The 17112-nt window shown below is 44.1% G+C and overlaps 1 protein-coding gene across 1 annotated transcript in view; it reads left to right on the top strand.

The window, feature by feature from the left end:
• The window catches only part of TRHDE (thyrotropin releasing hormone degrading enzyme), a 930657-nt gene that overhangs the window by 752329 nt on the left and 161216 nt on the right, over positions 1–17112 (top strand). Inside the window, exon 13 of the mRNA XM_075600229.1 lies at positions 15505–15652. Within this exon, the coding sequence (XP_075456344.1) occupies positions 15505–15652 (148 nt within the window). The remainder of the gene's footprint in view (positions 1–15504; positions 15653–17112) is intronic.

Here is a 17112-nt window from a genome sequence, read left to right as displayed (position 1 = left end):
AACTCTTTGTAGGGAAGATCTAAAGTACTAAAATATACATCAACATGTCTTAAATATCACCACAAGACCATCCTAGTCACAAACATTATAAAAAGCCTAGACATCATGGGGACTATTTACTTAATCTACTTTTTAGCGTTCACAGCTATATGCTGAGACATGCTTTTTACTTAAATAGCCTAATCACTGCGCTTGTCCCTAATTGATCTTGCACTTTATAAATGCAATCTTACCTTTAATTGATTGCAGAAATGTAGTGTGACCGCAAGCAATCCTAATTATTAGCCTGTGTAGTGAATCAGTTTAAGTGAAACAGAAGAGGCTGGCAAATTACTCTGAGATTGTGAGCGGTTAATTAGTGTTAACATTAAATTAAAAAGTATATAAACAATATTGACAATGAAAATACTTATTACTCATTTAAAATAAAAATACTTAAATATGGGCACAATAATAATAAAATATTTAGTTATCTCAATAAATGGTAAATGTGAACGGGTGTCAATGGCTAAAACAAATATGAATGTTTTATTTTTTCAATAAACCAGATATCTGTTTCTCTCTATCTATAGCTATATACAGTGTATACATGCATTTAAATATATAATATATATAACTATACTCCATGCATATACAGCAGAGATGTATGGGGGCTATGTACTAAGCTCCGTTAAGTCACTTTTAGACCGCAAAGTGCTCTTCGAACGTGATTTTTTGCTCAACCCGATTCACTAAGCAACGCAAACAGGCACTTTGCAATCTAAAAATGACTTTTTCAGGAATTTTTTCTAAGTCCAACTTTGCTCGATCTCAACCCTGTTTGTGTTAAATTCTGCCCTTAAGTGGGATGCACTAAGCAATGCAACCTTAGCGTACGCGAAAGTTGCGTTGATCAGAATACGTCAGGTCAGAGTAGACGCAAAGAAATCTGGACTTAGAAAAAATTCTTGCTTTTTATTTTTGCATGCGCAAAACCCATACAGCATGCCGGCGGGTGTCCCCGGCTGAACCTGCGGGGGTCCCCGAGGGAGCCCGGGGGTCGCGCGGGTGTCTCCGGCTGACCCCGCGGGTGTCCGGGTGTCCCCGGCTCACCTAGCTGGGGTCCCCGCGGGAGTCCCGGAATACCCGTGGGCCTGCGGTACCAATGTTGCACCTCCAAAAATAATAAACAATAATTATAATTAAATACATCACCCTAACACATACAATACAGTAATGGGCAAAATTACTATTATCCAAATATGGATAATAATGCATTTGGCCATTTTAAATACATATAACATTCAATAAATACAGTCAAAACATATTACACTTACCTTTTACAGGCACCCACGATGAAGGCCGTCTTCATCCTCATCTTCATTCTGCCCATGCCCCTCCGGTGCTGCAAAACATGCACAACAATTACAATAGCCAATGTAATGTCCCCTAACCCCTTAATCACCATAGCGGTTATTAACCGCTACAGTCATTAAGGGGTTAACCCACCCTAACCCACCACTCGGGAGGCCTACATACCCTCCCCCACTAACCTCCCACCCCATGAGGCCTAACCACCCTCACCCACTACCCACAAGGGTGGCCTACCCACATACCCTTGGGGCCAATACACCCTCCCCTCACCCCCAGTACCCACAATAAAAACAAACACTGCCCCACAATAAACATCATTCTATTTATTAAATACATAACCCACCCCTGTGCCCCCCCATAAATACATGATTTATCCTTTTACATACAGGGTTAATACCCCAGCCCCGCGCGAGTCTCCGGCGGGCCTGGCGGGCCACCTGACAGACCTACAGGGTACCAGCAACTTGTTTCACACAGGTTCTGGAGGTCTGTTGGTGGGTCCCGCCAAGCACCATGGCCCCCAGGTGGTCTCCGCGGGACACCGTGGGCCACAATTGGGTCCCCACGGTAGGCCCGCGGATATCTGGGAGCCCCTGGTCAGACCCACAGGTGTCTGCAGGGCCTCGGTGGTTCTCACGGGGGTCTGGGGACTCACGAGTCCTCACTACAGGTCCGCGGTGCCCCCACGGATGTGGGACCACCGGTTCTTCCCCACACACTACAGGTCCGCGGTGCCCCCACGGATGTGAGGCCACCGGTTCTTCCCCGCAGGTGTCACCCGTGGAACCACCAGCCTGATACCCGTGAGATACCCGAGGATACATACACCCCGCCCCAACACCTACAGTACAATAATGTGCCAAATAACTATTATCCAGATATGGATAATAAATTATTTGCCCATTATTAAACATGCCCATTATTAAACACATAAAACATGCATAAATCAAAACATGCATTTTTAATCTTAAAATCACCACATTGCATGTTAAAATAAATCCAGCAGCCATTGTAAATATAAAAAAAACAAACTGCAGCTACACAAATGTATATGAAATGTCACACAATTGCATAGAGTGTGTACATGATGCAATTAATCTGTGCATCATGTAACACTATGCAAAATATATGTAACAATAAAATACAATATGAACAATGTCCCCTAACCACCAATGCCATAATGAAAATCAATTATAAACTAAGCAACATCAATAGAATTAGCATCAATCAATTAATCCATTTCCTCAAACAATTACAATACAATACAAATCAATTATACAATTCCTTATTTAATTCCTAAAGCCAAACCATTGCCAAAACAATTCTAATTTAAAGTAACCACCATCATTCTAATCTAAGTACCATAAAGAAGCCATTACAATTAACCTGTAACTAATTACAAATTACATTATTCACAACAATTACAAAATAAAGCTGATAAATACATTAGCCATACATGAAAAGAACATAAACATTAGCAAACCAATCAATTATTATCCCTGTATGTCTATCCATAGAGATAGATATACATAAAATACAAGGGCAATAATACAGCATAAAAAACAATGCATTTCCATACAAAAGTCACATAGAATACACCAATTCAGTGTCCGTGAATGTATGTATATACATAGATACATTAACGGGCATTAAATGGGACTGAAAAATAAAAGACATGAATGAAAAATCATAAAAACCTGTAAAATTAAAAATAATAAACTTTTCTTTTGTTTACTCACCATTAGATGTCCACTCTCCGAAATCCAAGCGACCCGGAAGCACAGGAACCAATCCACAGGTAAGCCATAAAATAAAAAACCATAACAAATCCACGTCTGTGTCTTTTTCTTCTATTTGTAATCCTTCCCGTCTGTCTTGGGGTCTTCTTTTCTTCTTTGGGGTCTTTTGAGGTCTTCTCCGGCTTCTTCCGTCTTCTTCCGTCTTCTTCCGTCTTCTTCCGTCTTCTTCCATCTTCTTACGCCACGCCCTTTTTCTCTTCTTAGGAGGGGAGATGTTCCCTCCTCGGCGAATAGCTTCAAAATGAGGCGACATAGGCTTTTATAGGCCTATGACGTCACATTTTGCTCAAATGTTTCCCACGGTCCTGATTGGGCCGTGAAAAACATGTGATTTGGCCGAGCAAAAAAAAAATGATGACGTCATTTAAAGGCAATGAAAGCACAGCCAATAAGAATGGCTTTGCTTCAATTGCCTTTAAGATGACGTCATTAAAAGAAACATGGCCGGTCTCACATGGTACGGTAGCTAATCAGAGCATGGGAAATACATCCCAACTCTGATTGGCTCTAGCACCATGTGACAGGCTTTCAAATATGTCAAATCCGTTCTCCCCCAAGCCTCTGTCACATGGTCTACTAGAGCCAATCAGAGATGGGATGGAGTTCCCACGCTCTGATTGGCTACCGTACCATGTGAGACCAGCCATGTTTCTTTTAATGACGTCATCTTAAAGGCAATTGAAGCAAAGCGATTATGATTGGCTGTGCTTTCATTGCCTTTAAATTATGTCATCATTTTTTTTTTGCTCGGCCAAATCACACGTTTTTCACGGCCCAATCAGGACCGTGGGAAACATTTGAGCAAAATGTGATGTCATAGGCCTATAAAAGCCTATGTCACCTCATTTTGAAGCTAGTCGCCGAGGAGGGAACATCTCCCCTCCTAAGAAGAGAAGAAGGGCGTGGCGTAAGAAGATGGAAGAAGCCGGAAGAAGACGAAAGAAGACCCCAGAAGACCCCAAAGAAGAAAGAAGACACAGACGTGGATTTGTTATGGTTTTTTATTTTATGGCTTACCTGTGAATTGGTTCCTGTGCTTCCGGGTCGCTTGGATTTCGGTGAGTGCACATCTAATGATGAGTAAACAAAAGAAAAGTATATTATTTTTACTTTTACAGGTTTTTATGATTTTTGATTTATGCATTTTATTATTTCAGTCCCATTTAATGCACGTTAATGTATCTATGTATATACATACATTCACGGACACTGAATGGGTGTATTGTATGTGCATTTTGTATGTAAATGCTTTGTATTTTATGCTCTATTATTGCCCCTGTATGTTATGTTTATCTATCTGTATGGATAGACATACAGGAATAATAATTAATTGTTTCGCTCATGTTTAGGTTCTTTTCATGTATGGATAATGTATTTAGCATCTTTATTTTGTCATTGTTGTGACTAATGTAACTTGTATTTAGTTAATGGCTTCTTTATGGTAGTTAGATTAGAATGATGGTGGTTACTTTAAATTAGAATTGTTTTGGCAATGGTTTGGCTTTAGCAATTGAATAGGGAATTGTATAATTGATTTGTATTGTATTTTAATTATTTGAGGAAATGGATTAATTGATTGATGCTAATTGTATTGATGTTGGTTAGTTTCTAATTGATTTTCATGATGGAATTGGTGGTTAGGGGACATTGTTCATAGTGTATTTTATTGTTACATATATTTTGCATAGTGTTACATGATACACAGATTCATTGCATCATGTACACATACATTTGTGGAGCTGCTGATTTGTTGGCTTATATGTGATTTTAAGATTAAAAATTCATGTTTTGATTTATGCATGATTTATGTGTTTCATAATGGGAATATAATATATTATCCATATCTGGATAATAGTTATTTTGCACATTATTGTACTGTATGTGTTGGGGGGGAGGGTGTATTGGCCCCAAGGGTATGTGGGTTGGCCTCCCTTGTGGGTAGTGGGTGAGGGTGGGTTAACCCCTTAATGACTGTAGCGGTTAATAACCACTATGATGATTAAGGGGTTAGGGAACATTACATTGGCTATTGTGATTGTTGTGCATGTTTTGCAGCACCGGAGGGGCATGGGCAGAATGAAGATGAGGATGAAGATGGCCTTCATCGTGGGTGCCTGTAAAACATCAGTGTTAAATGTTTTCAGTGTATTTATTGTAACTTATATGTATTTAAAATGGGCAAATGCATTATTATCCATATGTGGATAATAGTAATTTTGCCCATTACAGTACTGTATGTGTTAGGGGGCGGGGGGGATGTGTGTTGTTTATTGGGGGCAATTGTCCCCAATAAACATGCTAATGTGCCTTAACCCCTTCATTGCCTTAGTGGCTATCCGCTAAGGTAATGAAGCTGCATTAATGTATTTTTATTAATAGTGTACGGGAGCAGGGGGTCCCCTGAGCTGAACCGCATTGATTTCTGCATCAGAGACCCCCTGCTTCCCGAGTTACAGGCCCCGGTTTGGGGCATCGGTGCCAGTGCGGACGCCATCTTTATAGAGCCCACGTCGTGTCTTTGACGCTATAAAGATGGCGGCGGCACTGGCACCCGATGCCCCATACCGGGGCCTGTAACTCGGGAAGCAGGGGGTCTCTGAGGCAGAAATCAATGCGGTTCAGCTCAGGGGACCCCCTGCTCCCGCACACTATTATTTAAAATACATTAATGCTGCTTCATTACCATAGCGTATAGCCGCTACGGTAATGAATTATTGTTTATTGTTATGTGTGTTTTAATACTAGAGTAGATGTGCAGGGCGTCTGCTGAGCTTAACCGCATTGGTTTCAGGACCGAGGACCCCTACTTCAGGAGATACAGGCCCCTTTATGGGGTGCCGGGATCCCCTGCAGAATGTAAATAACCCGGTCACGTGACGCGGGAGCTTTAAACTGCAGGGGATACCGGCACCCCATAATGGGGCCTATATCTCCTGAAGTAGGGGGTCCTCGGACCTGAAACCAATGCGGTTCAGCTCCGGAGACCCCCTGCTCATGTACACTATTATTAAAATGTATTTATTTAGTGTTTGATCGCCTGTAACAGTCTTGCATGGAGATGGCAAATCTCCATGCAAATGTTACATGCAGCTTTTTTTTCTATCAGCTAGCGAACGGAAAGGTTCAGAACGCTAGCAGGGGGAAAAAAAGCAACACGTACGTTGTGGCTGTTCTGAGCTATTTTGAGCAGGTACGTTAAAAAATGGACTCAAGGCCTTAGTGCATCGCGTCCCCGGTATCACTTTTTAACGAACCTGTTTTTTGTCCAAATCAAAACGCAAAGCCATTGAGCTTAGTGCATAGCCCCCTATATCTATATATATATAGATGCAGCGGCCGTTATTCGAACATTTACCTGGGTACATCTTGCGTTATGCCGCGTGGTGGACCTGAGATGGCCAGTTGCAGACATAATGGCCCATCGGATTAACACAGCAGGGGTCCCTGCTGTATGAGTCCTACCGGGGTCTGCCTGCCTGTAATAGATGCGCAGTAAGAGGCTGAATCAGTCACTCTAACTGCACATCTCTCACAGGCGATCGCGGGGGTTTTATTAAAATTTTAACATTATAGTAATGTATGTGAGATACTGTACTTAATACTGCGCTCCTCCCTATAGAAGTTTGCTGCAGGTAAAAGATAGGCCTTACATATAGAAAAACAAAAAGAACGATTCCTGCGCTCCTAACAATTAGGCTAAAATAAAATAATAATCTCATGAAAAAGGGTATTTTATTAAACTCTTTGGCCAAAGCATTTGTAAGCCTGCATGTCACATCAAGGCAAACCCGTACGCAGGTACCTACACTATATACAGGCATACCCCGGTTTAAGGACACTCACTTTAAGTACACTCGCGAGTAAGGACATATCGCCCAATAGGTAAACGGCAGCTCGCGCATGCGCCTGTCAGCACGTCCTGAAAAGCAATACCAGTTCCCTACCTGTACCGAAGTTGTGCGCAAGCGGGGAGACTATAGAGCCTGTTACAAATGCGTTATTTACATCAGTTCTGCACGTATATGACTATTGCAGTACAGTACATGCATCGATAAGTGGGGAAAAGGTAGTGCTACACTTTAAGTACATTTTCGCTTTACATACATGCTCCGGTCCCATTGCGTACGTTAATGAGGGGTATGCCTGTATATATATATATATGTAATAGTTGTCCCATGGACTGGTGAAAAAAGTGTGAAAGCCCTGAAAGGGTTAAATAATCATAAGTTTATGTGAGTAGTGCAATTAAAATCTGACTAAAGCCAGTATCATGGTTACCTTACTATAAAGGCAAACTGTGTGCACAATTTCCCTGGTGTGGATATAATAAAACTTACACATATTTCTCTCTGTCAGCCTTATACATTCACCTACCATTCAATAGAGGTGATCTCCAGACTGGGGTGTATTATACCTGCACTAATTGGTAGGGGCTCTGTAACTGCTATGTAAAGCAGATGAGCCAATAAACCTACCCCTATGACGTTTCAGAGATACTATATTTAAAATGCCCTTTGGGAGTATGCAGTGTAACGGATCGGGGGACCCGCTCTGCCAAGCGTGTACTCATCACCTTGGTTCCTCCAGCTAACCCTCCCCTTTCCTTGCCTTCCCGATCTCTGCCTCATTCCCTTGCAGCGCGGTCACGCTCCGGTTCGCGGTCTGCGCGCATGCGCAGTCCCCTCACTGTGCGCACTCGTTCCTCGTCCCTGGACTCCCATCAGGAGACTCACTCCCCTCGGCGTACCTCCGTCTCCTTACCTGGTTCCTCCGCTCCTTCCCCCTCTCATACTCTCCAGCCGAGCACCTCCTCTGCGATCCTTCTTCCACGCTCTGGTACTCGCGCGTCGCGCGCGACTGTGTTACAGAGGGTGCGCGCACCAGCTCTACTTACCAACCCTCCCCAGGTACTGACTCCGCCCCCCGGAGCTTGCAGGCTATTACCCTAGATTACCTCCCTGTCTCCTACCCTGCTCTCTCACACCTATCCCTGCAAGCTCCCAGACAAACCCCTGCTCCACCCCTTCCTGCTATTTGTCCTCCCTCCTTTATAACCCCAGTCTGTCCTCTCTTTCCTTGCTCTGCATAGCTTTCCTGTAGCTCCTGTGTGTGCAGTATCTATGCCCAGCACCCTTATCTGTTTCAGCTCTGGTTCCTGTCCCTGCCCCTGTTTTGATTCCCTTGGTTTGAACTTGAACTCTGCTTTGGACTTTGACTACGCTTCCTTCTCCTGCCCTTGAACTCTGGCTTTCGGACATCACTACGCTGCTCTCTCGAATCCCTGGACTCAGGCTCTTGGACAATACATTCCGACCTCTGGCGCCCCGGACTCAGCAAGTATAACGTTAACCCTTACTCACCAGGCCCTGCAATGCAACAACCACACTCCGGGCATGCCCTCACTGCTGTGGGTGCATTTTATACCCTTACCCACCTCAGTACTGGGGACTTGCCAGGTCTGCGGGCATACAGGCGTTACATGCAGCAAGGAAAAGGATTGCCTAATATTTGTGAGAAAATGTACATAATACCATGCTCCTTCCTATAGAAGTTTACTGCAGGTAAAAAGATAGGCCTTACATATAGAAAAACAAAAAGAATGATTCCTGCGCTCCTACCAATTAGGCTAAAATAAAATAATAATCTCATGAAAAAGCATTTGTAATCCTGCATGCCACGTCAAGGCATACCCGTACGCAGATACCTACACTATATATATATATATGTAATACCTCAGTATCAGTCTGGACATCACCGTCTATTGAATGGTAGGTGAATGTATAAGGTTAACAGAGAGAAATAAAGTTGTGTGAAAAGGAAAGTACACCCTCTTTGAATTCTATGGTTTTACATATCAGGATATAATAGCAATCATCTGTTCCTTAGCAGGTCTAAAAATTAGGTAAATACAACCTCAGATGCACAAAGGTAGGAGCGCAGGAATTGTACTTTTTGTATTACAGTAATGTAGCAGGGGGTCTCCTGAGTTGAACAGGGACTCCTGCTGTGTTAATCCGAAGGGCCATTAGTCTGCCCCGGCAAAACTAGTGAGTATCACAGGCATATCTCGAAATTCCATTTCGAGATTTGTTCAAATAACGGCTGCTGCATCTGTACATGTAATATCATTATGCAGCCAGACAGTAGAGGACCTTCTCCTTGCAAGGTAACAGAAACCTTCTTCTTTGCATACCTTATGAATTCAGAAACCTGTTATGAGTGCTCTGTATTTTGTATACTGTAGTTGGCAAGAGGATAAGCCGCCCAGCCCATGAGAGGAAAATCTCCATGTCTAGTAAGCGCTCCAATTGAGCAGAGTTTATTTTTGATGTATATCAGTGAAAGCATTGTAGTCCCCTGCTGGGACGGAATAAAGCAGACAGAAACCTGAATCATACCATTTTATGTCGAGTAATCTGTCTTATTACCCTAATAGACTGTTATAGAGAGCACCGGACCGATTTAGGGAAGACGTTTTTTCACTATTTATATATAGTTCTTTGGACACTAATAATTTAGGATTGAAATTCACTTTTCAGCGAGTGAGCATTTTGGTTCCGGACCCACGCCATGTTTTGCACCCAGCTGACAACCGACCTCTCCGGCACCACTGTCCATTTAGGATAATTGTATGTTTACATTATCCATATTTTGTATTATATTTTGTATTGTATTTTTCATGCTCATAATTATTTTGTTACAGACATTGTTTTTAATTGTTATTGTTAAACTCATGTGGGCTTTTTTTGATTAAATTCGTTTTATTCCGTGTGCCTTTCTTTTTTTCTTGTCTTTATGAGTCTCCCTATGGGAGCTCACTTTTCTGTAGGAGGTTGTGGAGGCCTCCCAGGCCAACAGCAGCAAGAGGTTTAGCAACTCAGTGTACAAACTTTCAAAGACAGGACCAGCGCGGAGCATCATTTTCTATGAATTAGTACATCATTATTTACTATAGCTACTGTACTTTCTTAAAGCATACATTTAATTTACAAAATACATATTTTAACGTTTTGGACCCCTTAACAAGACTTGATTAAGCTCTGCATTAGAAAGTTGCAAATCCTCCAAAAACAGACAAACACTAACAAATACAACTAAAATAGTAACGACGTTTTGTAAAATCTGAAATCTATGTAAAATAGAAAAAATGACCATGGAAACTATTACATGTAACTTTTTTTTCTATACGTGTTTATACAGTGCTATTTATGCAACATACTATATCAATCAACATGCTGCTAAAGTCTTTCTTATTTCCAATAGGTTTATAGAGTAGTACCAAAACATTATTTTATTAATAATACCTTATTATCACCATTTTAAGGTTTGACAATCTCTATTACATGCAGGTTTTTATTTTTATTGAGTTTACCGTACCAATATATTTTTAAACCTGAACATAACTTTGTCTGATTTCAATTTGGCCACTGATAAGATTTTTTGTTGTTGATGTTTTAAGGTTGATTATAATTTTAGAATGTAAAATATGATGGATTTATTCATAGAAAAGCACTTTACGTGACCAAGCAAAAATGGCATTTCAAAAGCATCCATATTTTTGCACAATCATGTATATCAACTGTTATATATATGTACAACCCTGAAGAAGGTTCCGTTTGCAGGAACCGAAATGTTGGTTTTTGTGTTTCAATACACCTTTATTTAAATTTCTATCTGTGTGTGCTGTCTCTCCTTACTGGTAATATTCATCTTTATTATCTTCTATGGGACTAGCATCTGGAGTTTCTCTTTATATGTGTGTGCTGGCTGCAGTGACAAATGTATATATATATATATATACAGTGTTCGACAAATCACCCAAAAATCTACTCGCCCAACCCAAAAATCTACTCGCCACCTAGTCCCGCCCCCAACCCCGCCCCCAACCCCGCCCCTAGTCCCGCCCCCAACCCCGCTTTAAAATAAAATATATAAATAAAATACATTTAATAAATTCCTAGTCAGAACAACATTCGTTTTTGACATAAATGTATTTATTGTATTACATTATACTACAATTAGTCCTTGTTACATGTGTGTGTGTAAATGTCGGATCTAGAAATAAAAGCCAGGTGTGAATGACTAGTTTGCTGAACCCCTTAACCAATGTCTGGATGTCCCCGCTTCACAATATCTAAAGCAGCAATCCCACCTGGGATCTTACCTGATCCGCAGTCCCTCAATGTCCAGGTACGCTCATTCCCGCAATGTTATACATTGGGGAGGTGTTCATTACCTGTCTTCTGGGTTAGGGGGGGGTTCCGATGTCTTCTGTGTGAAGCTTGAGCCAGATCTGGAAGAAAGCAGTATAGGGTAGTTAAGATTTCGGTGTAGTATAGGGCAGTTAAGATATATAGGGTAAATAAGAGATCCAGAGTGTGAGTGACAGAGAGAGAGAGTGTGGGAGTGACAGAGAGAGAGAGTGTGGGGGAGAGAGAGAGAGAGTGTGGGGGAGAGAGAGAGAGAGAGAGAGAGTGTGGGGAAGAGGGAGAGAGCGTGTGGGGGAGAGGGAGAGAGAGTGTTGGGGAGAGGGAGAGAGAGTGTGGGGGAGAGAGGGAGAGAGTGTGGGGGAGAGAGGGAGAGAGAGTGTGGGGGAGAGAGGGAGAGAGAGTGTGGGGGAGAGAGGGGGAGAGAGTGTGGGGGAGAGAGTGTGGGGGAGAGAGAGAGAGAGTGTGGGGGAGAGAGAGAGAGAGAGTGTGGGGGAGAAAGAGAGAGAGAGTGTGGGGGAGAGAGAGAGAGAGTGGGGGGGAGAGAGAGTGTGGGGGAGAGGGAGAGAGACTGTGGGGGAGAGAGAGAGTGAGGGGAGAGAGTGTGGGGGAGAGAGGGAGAGAGAGTGTGGGGGAGAGAGGGAGAGAGAGTGTGGGGGAGAGAGGGAGAGAGAGTGTGGGGGAGAGAGGGAGAGAGAGTGTGGGGGAGAGAGGGAGAGAGAGTGTGGGGGAGAGAGGGAGAGAGAGTGTGGGGGAGAGAGAGTGTGGGGGAGAGAGAGAGAGAGAGTGTGTGGGAGAGAGGGAGAGAGAGTGTGGGGGAGAGAGAGAGAGTGTGGGGGGGGAGAGAGAGAGTGTGGGGGGGAGAGAGAGAGTGTGGGGGGGGAGAGAGAGAGAGTGGGGGGGAGAGAGAGAGTGTGGGGGAGAGAGAGAGTGTGTGGGGGAGAGAGGGAGAGAGAGTGTGGGGGAGAGAGTGTTGGGGAAAGAGAGAGTGTTGGGGAAAGAGAGTGAGTGGGGGGGAGAGAGAGAGAGAGTGGGGGAGAAAGAGAGAGCGTGTGGGGGAGAGAGAGAGAGTGTGGGGGAGAGAGAGAGAGATAGTGTGGGAGAGAGAGAGTGTGGGGGGGAGAGAGAGCATGTGGGGGGGAGAGAGAGAGTCTGGGGGGGAGAGAGAGAGTGTGGGGGGGAGAGAGAGAGTGTGGGGGGGAGAGAGAGAGTGTGGGGGGGGAGAGAGAGAGTGTGGGGGGGAGAGAGTGTGTGTGGGGGGGAGAGAGAGTGTGGGGGAGACAGAGGAGAGAAATGGTGGGTGACACACACAGAGGGTGGGTGATACACAGAGAGAGAGGCTGGGTGAGTGACTGGCTGGTTGAGTGGTTTGCTGGGGCAGGGGTGACTGGGTGGGTGAGTGACTGACACTGACTGGGGGTGGGGGGTGACTGACACTGACTGGGGGTGGGGGGGTGACTGACACTGACTGGGGGTGGGGGGGTGACTGACACTGACTGGGGGTGGGGGGGTGACTGACACTGACTGGGGGTGGGGGGGTGACTGACACTGACTGGGGGTGGAGGGGTGACTGACACTGACTGGGGGTGGAGGGGTGACTGACACTGACTGGGGGTGGAGGGGTGACTGACACTGACTGGGGGTGGGGGGGTGACTGACACTGACTGGGGGTGGGGGGGTGACTGACACTGACTGGGGGTGGGGGGGTGACTGACACTGACTGGGGGTGGGGGGGTGACTGACACTGACTGGGGGTGGGGGGGTGACTGACACTGACTGGGGGTGGGGGGGTGACTGACACTGACTGGGGGTGGGGGGGTGACTGACACTGACTGGGGGTGGGGGGGTGACTGACACTGACTGGGGGTGGGGGGGTGACTGACACTGACTGGGGGTGGGGGGTGACTGACACTGACTGGGGGTGGGGGGTGACTGACACTGACTGGGGGTGGGGGTGACTGACACTGACTGGGGGTGGGGGGTGACTGACACTGACTGGGGTTGGGGGGTGACTGACACTGACTGGGGGGTGACTGACAGGGGAGGGTGACTGACTGACTGGGGGGAAGGTTACTGACTGGGGGGGTGACAGACTGGGGGGGTTACTGACTGGGGGGGACCTCTGGTGTCCCACACATACACATACTCCCATACACACATACATTCATTCACACACACACACATTCTCCAACACACACACATACACATTCTCACACACACACAGGGGAGGAAAGGCCGCGACCAGCACCACGCAAATCCCCCACCCACCCGCGCCCATCTCCCGCTCGTGTGGGGGGCAGGCCGACATCCCCCCCCCCAATCAGCAGGGTGGGTGGGAGGCACGTGGCGAGGTATCCCCCACTGGGCGCCCCACATGACAGTCAGCCCCGCCGTGGCCGCCACTGCCCTGCTCCCCTCGCCGGCATGTCACAGTGCCTGGCCAAGCTGCAGGCTGCTTCTTCCCCCCCCAGCCCGCGGTGGCATGATGCTCGTGGCGGGGGGGGGGGGCCAGGCCGACATCCCCCCACCTCATGCGGCGGCTGCGCCATCATGAAGGTAGGGGACGCATGGGAGGCACGTGGTGAGGGCCGAGCCCCCCCCCCCACAAGCCAACAGGGCTGCAGCAGCGGGGACCTCCCGCCCCTGACATCGATCGGTGGATCGAGGGGAAGGGGACAGGAGGAGGGGAAGGGGACAGGAAGAGGGGTAGGGGACAGGTGCAGGAAGAGGGGAAGGGAGCAGGAGGAGGGGACAGGGGACAGGAGGAGGGGACAGGAGCAGGGGACAGGAGGAGGGGAATGGGACAGGAGCAGGGGACAGGAGAGCTTCCGCGGTGGGGAGTAGGGAGCCATGTGGGGACCAGGGGGATCGCAGGGAAGGAGCAGAGGGGCCGCAGCATGGAGAGTACTTACCCTCCAACAGAGCTCCAGGCAGAATGGCCGCTCGTTGGGGGCGGGCTCATATAGAGCCTGGCCACGCGCCCACAAAGCCTGGAGCGCGCGCCAATCAGGAGTCAGGTAGGGGAGTTTTTTTTTTTTTTTTTTTCAGCGCGAGCAGGGAAATTTCAGCGCGAACGGGGGAATTTAAAAAAAAACACGTGTGCTGCTTGGGCCAATAGTTACTCGCCCGGGGGTTAAATCCACCCGCCCCGGGCGAGTAAATATATATATATATATATATATATATATATATCCCTTGGGTTTCTTATAAACATATGTAATGTTTTTTACACTGGAACAGGCATGTGGAAATGGTTTACAGTTTTAAATGAAAGCCTAGTTAGTGTAATTATTAAAAAGTTAACTTTATGAACATACTGTACATGTTCTGTAAGCTGAGAAAAGAAGCAGCTGGTACAGTAATAGTAAGACAGCCAAAACCACTTCATAATTTATATTTGAGTTTATTACCTAAGCTCCTGTTTAATTGGGTTTACTCATTAAAGTGCAATTGTTCCGATTTGGACCCTGTCACATGGAAGCTCCCATTGATTTGAATTGGAGGTTTCATACAAAAGTGCCATGATTTGCACTATAGCAATTTAATGCAAAAATAAATAAACAAATAAATATATTGTGAAGCCAACTTCCACCTTGCTTTGGAAGACTTTAGACACATTTTATGAACCAGAAAAGGAGAATATGGCATTATAGCATATTGAACAAGGTTCTTAAATGGGTTCTGTATTAAAGTCTACTGGAATAATTATGTTGCAAAAGAATGTTCCAGAATCATCATAGAAAATGCTTCTTCCACTTAGGATTTGTAATTTGATCTTTGCACCAAATTTGCTGCCAGAAAACATTGCTAAATATCCCCTTTGATTTACATTGTGTTTGTTTATTGCCATGCTTAATGCACTGTGAACTCTGTCAGTCTGCTAATAAAATAATATAGTTTTTCCACCAACTTAAGGAGTTCTGCAATTAATTGTGATAGTGCCCTGTTCTATTTATTGAAGTATTCTTGCTGTATTAGATTCTTAAGGGGAAACATGTAATTTCTTTCAGAAGGGTTATTATATTTGATATTGTTTGACAGCATTCGTTTTTGTAGCTATTTTGCAAGTTGTAGAATTTGATAAATAACACAACATATTGCTGAACTGCAAATCATACTTAACATTCACTTCTTTAATTTTGCAGAGCTGGATATTTGACTCAAAATATTCCCCTGGAGATTGTAAGATACCTTTCCGAAGAGAAGGATTTTCTTCCCTGGCATGCAGCAAGCCGAGCTCTTTATCCACTAGATAAATTGCTGGACCGAACAGAGGACTACAATATATTCAGTGTAAAGGATAAACTTTTTTCTACTATGAAGTGATGACCTTAGTTTTACTCACAATGGAACTTAGTGTACTGTAACTTATTTTCTTGCAAAGCTATATTATTTTTGGATTCTTTATACATTAGTCATGTAATTTTGGTGTACATACTGTAAGACTGATCACTGCTTTATCTACTCAGGTCCAGCTCCATAGAGCTCCGTTATTGACTTAACAAGGCATTAACTTATCATTAACTGCTAACCGGTGTCTTCAAAATTCACTAACGCAGGTTTAAATGCTGTTCTCAGCTCAAAACGCTTTGCGTTCTATTTAGAGTTCTAAATGCTATATATATCCCCACAAACAAGTCTTTATACAACACATGGAGAGTGATCTGTGCACAAAAAATTGACACCACTGAGTTACCTGGGAAATATGCTAGTGGGATAGGCAAATAACTTCTTTGAGCATATTTCAAAGGTATCTGGCCCTTCAAAAACATTTCTAAATTATGAGAGAACAGTGCAACGTACCATAGATATTTATTAACTGCAAAACCATTCATGTGGTATATTTTTCTACGTGCATCTGTGGGATGCGTAACAGTAATCACATGTTATTCACATGTCTCACCACTGATGTTTCTGCTGCATTCCTTACAGAATTTACATGTTCCAATATTCCTTCTACATAGCTGACTTGTCGGAAAAATGACAAGTCAGCTGCGTAGAAGGAATATTGGAACATGTAAATTCTGTAAGGAATGCATCAGAAACATCAGTGGCGAGACATGTGAATAACTTTCGTGAAGAGGACAGTAAGTGTCTGCAGTTTATGGGCACCATGCGTGGTGGTGACCCCGAAAGGAGCCTACTCAGACTAGAATCTGAGTGGATTTATACATTTAGAACCCGCCACCCACATGGTGTGAATGAGTGATTTATGTTCACCCCTTTTATTGATTAACATACCTAGTGATACTGCACTCTGCTCATTTTCATATACTGCAAATGTGAACCAAATGCAATAAAGTGGATTACTTTGAGCAAGAAGATTAATAATTTCATTGAATCTTCCACAGGAAATTGTTTCTTTTGATGGATTGATTTCAGTATCCAATTATTCATTTGTATATAAATATGTAAATATCAACCCTGACGGGTATATAATAAAGTGACCGTTGTCACTTTCATACACAGTGTTAAAACCTAAGGGATAAACAAATAACTTTGTTTGAAAGATATTAAGGCATAAACAAGTTATAATATTGCATTAAGTTATATGAAAAAAACTAAAATTACCTATATGTAAAACATATCTGCATATATAAATATACAAAATTCAGTCCTGACAGGACCAATTTTGATCTAAAATCGTATAATTATCTTGTATGTAATTATTAAGTCACTGATCAAACATCTGCCCATTAAAAACTAGAATATATATCCTTAATCACACTATGTGATTTTCCTTAAAGAAAATT

Source organism: Ascaphus truei, chromosome 5 (genome assembly GCF_040206685.1).
Source record: "Ascaphus truei isolate aAscTru1 chromosome 5, aAscTru1.hap1, whole genome shotgun sequence".
NCBI classification, from domain to species: domain Eukaryota; kingdom Metazoa; phylum Chordata; class Amphibia; order Anura; family Ascaphidae; genus Ascaphus; species Ascaphus truei.
Note: the sequence above shows the minus strand (reverse complement) of the source record. Positions and strands in the feature narration are given on the sequence as shown.